Source organism: Toxorhynchites rutilus, chromosome 3 (assembly GCF_029784135.1).
Source record: "Toxorhynchites rutilus septentrionalis strain SRP chromosome 3, ASM2978413v1, whole genome shotgun sequence".
Classification (NCBI taxonomy): Eukaryota; Metazoa; Arthropoda; class Insecta; order Diptera; family Culicidae; genus Toxorhynchites; species Toxorhynchites rutilus.
Window position 1 is genome coordinate 148,655,616 of NC_073746.1, and position 2,650 is coordinate 148,658,265.

At 38.4% G+C, this 2,650-nt stretch overlaps 1 protein-coding gene across 1 annotated transcript; it reads right to left on the reverse strand.

Annotated features, from left to right (window-relative positions):
* Nucleotides 1–313: 313 nt before the first annotated feature.
* LOC129773570 (jerky protein homolog-like) lies at nucleotides 314–1,783 on the reverse strand. The gene is made up of 2 exons (XM_055777182.1): nucleotides 1,073–1,783; nucleotides 314–1,012 (listed from the first exon to the last, which is right to left on the reverse strand). Exons 1-2 carry the CDS (start codon nucleotides 1,781–1,783, stop codon nucleotides 314–316), a joined length of 1,410 nt encoding a protein of 469 aa, XP_055633157.1.
* Nucleotides 1,784–2,650: the final 867 nt, after the last annotated feature.

A 2,650-nucleotide genomic window follows, 5' to 3' on the forward strand; every position in this document is an offset into this window, starting at 1 on the left:
ACACAGTCTTTAAATCCAAGGAGCGTGGGAAATTGGCATTGCAAATACAGTAATCGTTCGCAAACTGGTCCTGGTTTAACTGGTCTGCTGTTTAACTGGGCGAACGTTAACTGGTCCTTGGACCAGTTAAAAAACAGAATTTCGTAAACAAACGACGCCATATTCAAATGGAAGATTTGCTGTGAGGGGCATTCGGATGTAATTTAAGATGTTCTAAAATTTAAATTTATTTCCGATGGACAAAAACACTTGAAGAAAAATTTAATAAAAACAACATTTAATTATAGTGAAATGAAACAAAAAAAAAAACAAACTATGTTGTAGTCTTCAGCCATTCTTTTTCAATCAATTTTGTTCGTAGCGATTTGAGACGACTCACATCTGCAGCATCGTTCCTCACGAATCGCAACAAAGCATCCAGATGCTTGAGTGCATCAGAAAACGTCGGCTCTTCTAGCAGGTCTCCAATACTCACAGGCGGTGTCTCGGAAAACGTTTCGATCGATTCTTCTGCTAATGAATTTTCAACTGGAGTAACTTTTTCACGCAATACTGAATCAACAATCTCTTGATCATTGAATACCATGCTTGTAAGCCAGGCAGGATTGTTGTCAACATCGTAAAACTGATCGCTCTTCCACAGCTCTATCTCTTCATTGGTGGTACAGGTTCCAGCAAGAGAATCCACCGCTGTGACCAAAGCTTTCAAGTCGGCATTCAAATCAGGTTCATGAGAATCATCAGATGTTGCTTCACATTCCGGAAACTGGTCTATCAATTTCTTCCAGGAGTTTTTAATCGTACTCTGACTGATCTCATTCCACGCAGAGGACAGCCAGTCAATGCTCTGCATCAGCGATATTTTTTTGAGTCGGTCCTCAAATTTCACCTCTTTGTTTTCTAATAGTAAGCAAAGCATAAGTTTTCGCTTATACCGTGCTTTGACAGCATTGATCACTGCCTGGTCCATTGGTTGACACACTGAGGTGACATTTGGCGGAAGATAAATCACCTAAAGAAAATAAATAGATCAGATTAGCGGTTTACCATTTTTTTTTTCTAGAGCTCTCACCTTGATTAATCCGTCATCCGAAACCAAAGCGTCGTTTCCTGTATAGTGAGCCGTACAATTATCTAGTACTAGAAGCGCTTTTGGTTCCAAGGAACACTCACTAGAAAATTTCCTAACAGCCGGAACAAACTCGTTGTTAAACCACTCCCGAAACAAATCTCTTGTCATCCAAGCTTTTTTCGAGTTGTAATACGAAACTGTGAGCATCTCTTTCGCTGGGAACGAATGTGGATTGGCCGCAGTTCCAATAAACATCAATCGAAGTTTGTTGGAACCATCAGCGTTACTGCATGGCATGAAGGTGTAACGCATCTTGTTAATTTTACGACCGTACACGTTCTTTTCATTGTAGAGTGCCAGGGTTCGTGATGCTAATAATTTGACGAAAATGGCCGATTCATCAGCATTGTAAACCTGGGACCCCAGCAGCTTCATTTCAGTGATTTTTGCACCCAAAATATCTTTGAATTTTTGATAAGCTTGCATGTCAGCAGAAGCTTTTTCACCTGCAACACGCTTCACTTGCAGCCCAAACCGCTCTTTGAACCGGCGCATCCAGCCATCCGAAGATGTGAATAGTTGATTTTCATAGTGACCACGCTTCTGAATTTCACGGAATAATAACTCTGCCTTGATCCGTAATATTTCAAAGGTGACGATGATATTAGCTTCTCGCTGTTGAAGTATCCACATATACAGGGACTCCTCCATTAAAGGGAAATTCTGCTCTTTCATTGTCTTTCTGCTATTTACTCCATGTTCTCTATATTTGTCTAGTTTAGTTCGAATGTCGTTTCTACGCTGAATAAACCGTGATACAGATGTTTTCCCAACACCATATTTCCTTCCTAAAAACTCATGCGTACCTCCACCGCTTTCAAAATCATCTATAATTCTCACTTTCTCTGCCAAAGTAAGTGTTTTTTGCTTACGTTTTTGGCTCGATCCAGGTAACACGTCCATAGTGATAAGTACTGAAAACAAATAGTTAAATTACAGAAAAATAATTTCGCTAAATCATATTTCTTACCTGTTGTCGCACTCAATGTAAAACTTTCAGACTGTTCAATGCAAACCTTTTGTTTATCTAATTCACGATGGCAACGGTACGGTGTCGACATCTGGATACGAAATTAGTTTGTATGGGGCAAACTATTTTCTATCGAAATAGTCGGCCCGAAAGCAGTTTGAAATTGATAAAACTTTAATGAAAATTTTTGCTTGGCATTATCCAATTACTTGAAGCACGTAGTCATGACCCTAATTTCTCTGAATTTTATTTTATTTCCACTAAAACTTAACAGTATGATACAAAATCTTCTTGAGATAAATTTTCACAGCGGATTTTTCACCAATTGCAGAAAAAAAGTAATTTTCGTTTACATAGAATACTTATTTGAATGGGGAAAGTTAATTTTCATTCATAATTTCTTTTTTAAAAGTGCGTTCATTCCACCTGAAAATCCATTATTTTCATTGTCGCTTCCTAAATTCGGAATACAAAGTGCAATGCAATTAACGCGAATCGTACAATTCATTTAAGTTCCCCTCGATTTTATTTGACGTTTCACATACCGG

Coding starts and splice junctions, on each gene's coding strand:
- LOC129773570 (XM_055777182.1), bottom strand. CDS start 1,783: ATGGAGGAGTCCCTGTATATGTGGATACTTCAACAGCGAGAAGCTAAT. Junction 1,013..1,072: donor CGGATGACGGATTAATCAAG/GTGAGAGCTCTA, acceptor TATTTTCTTTAG/GTGATTTATCTTCCGCCAAA.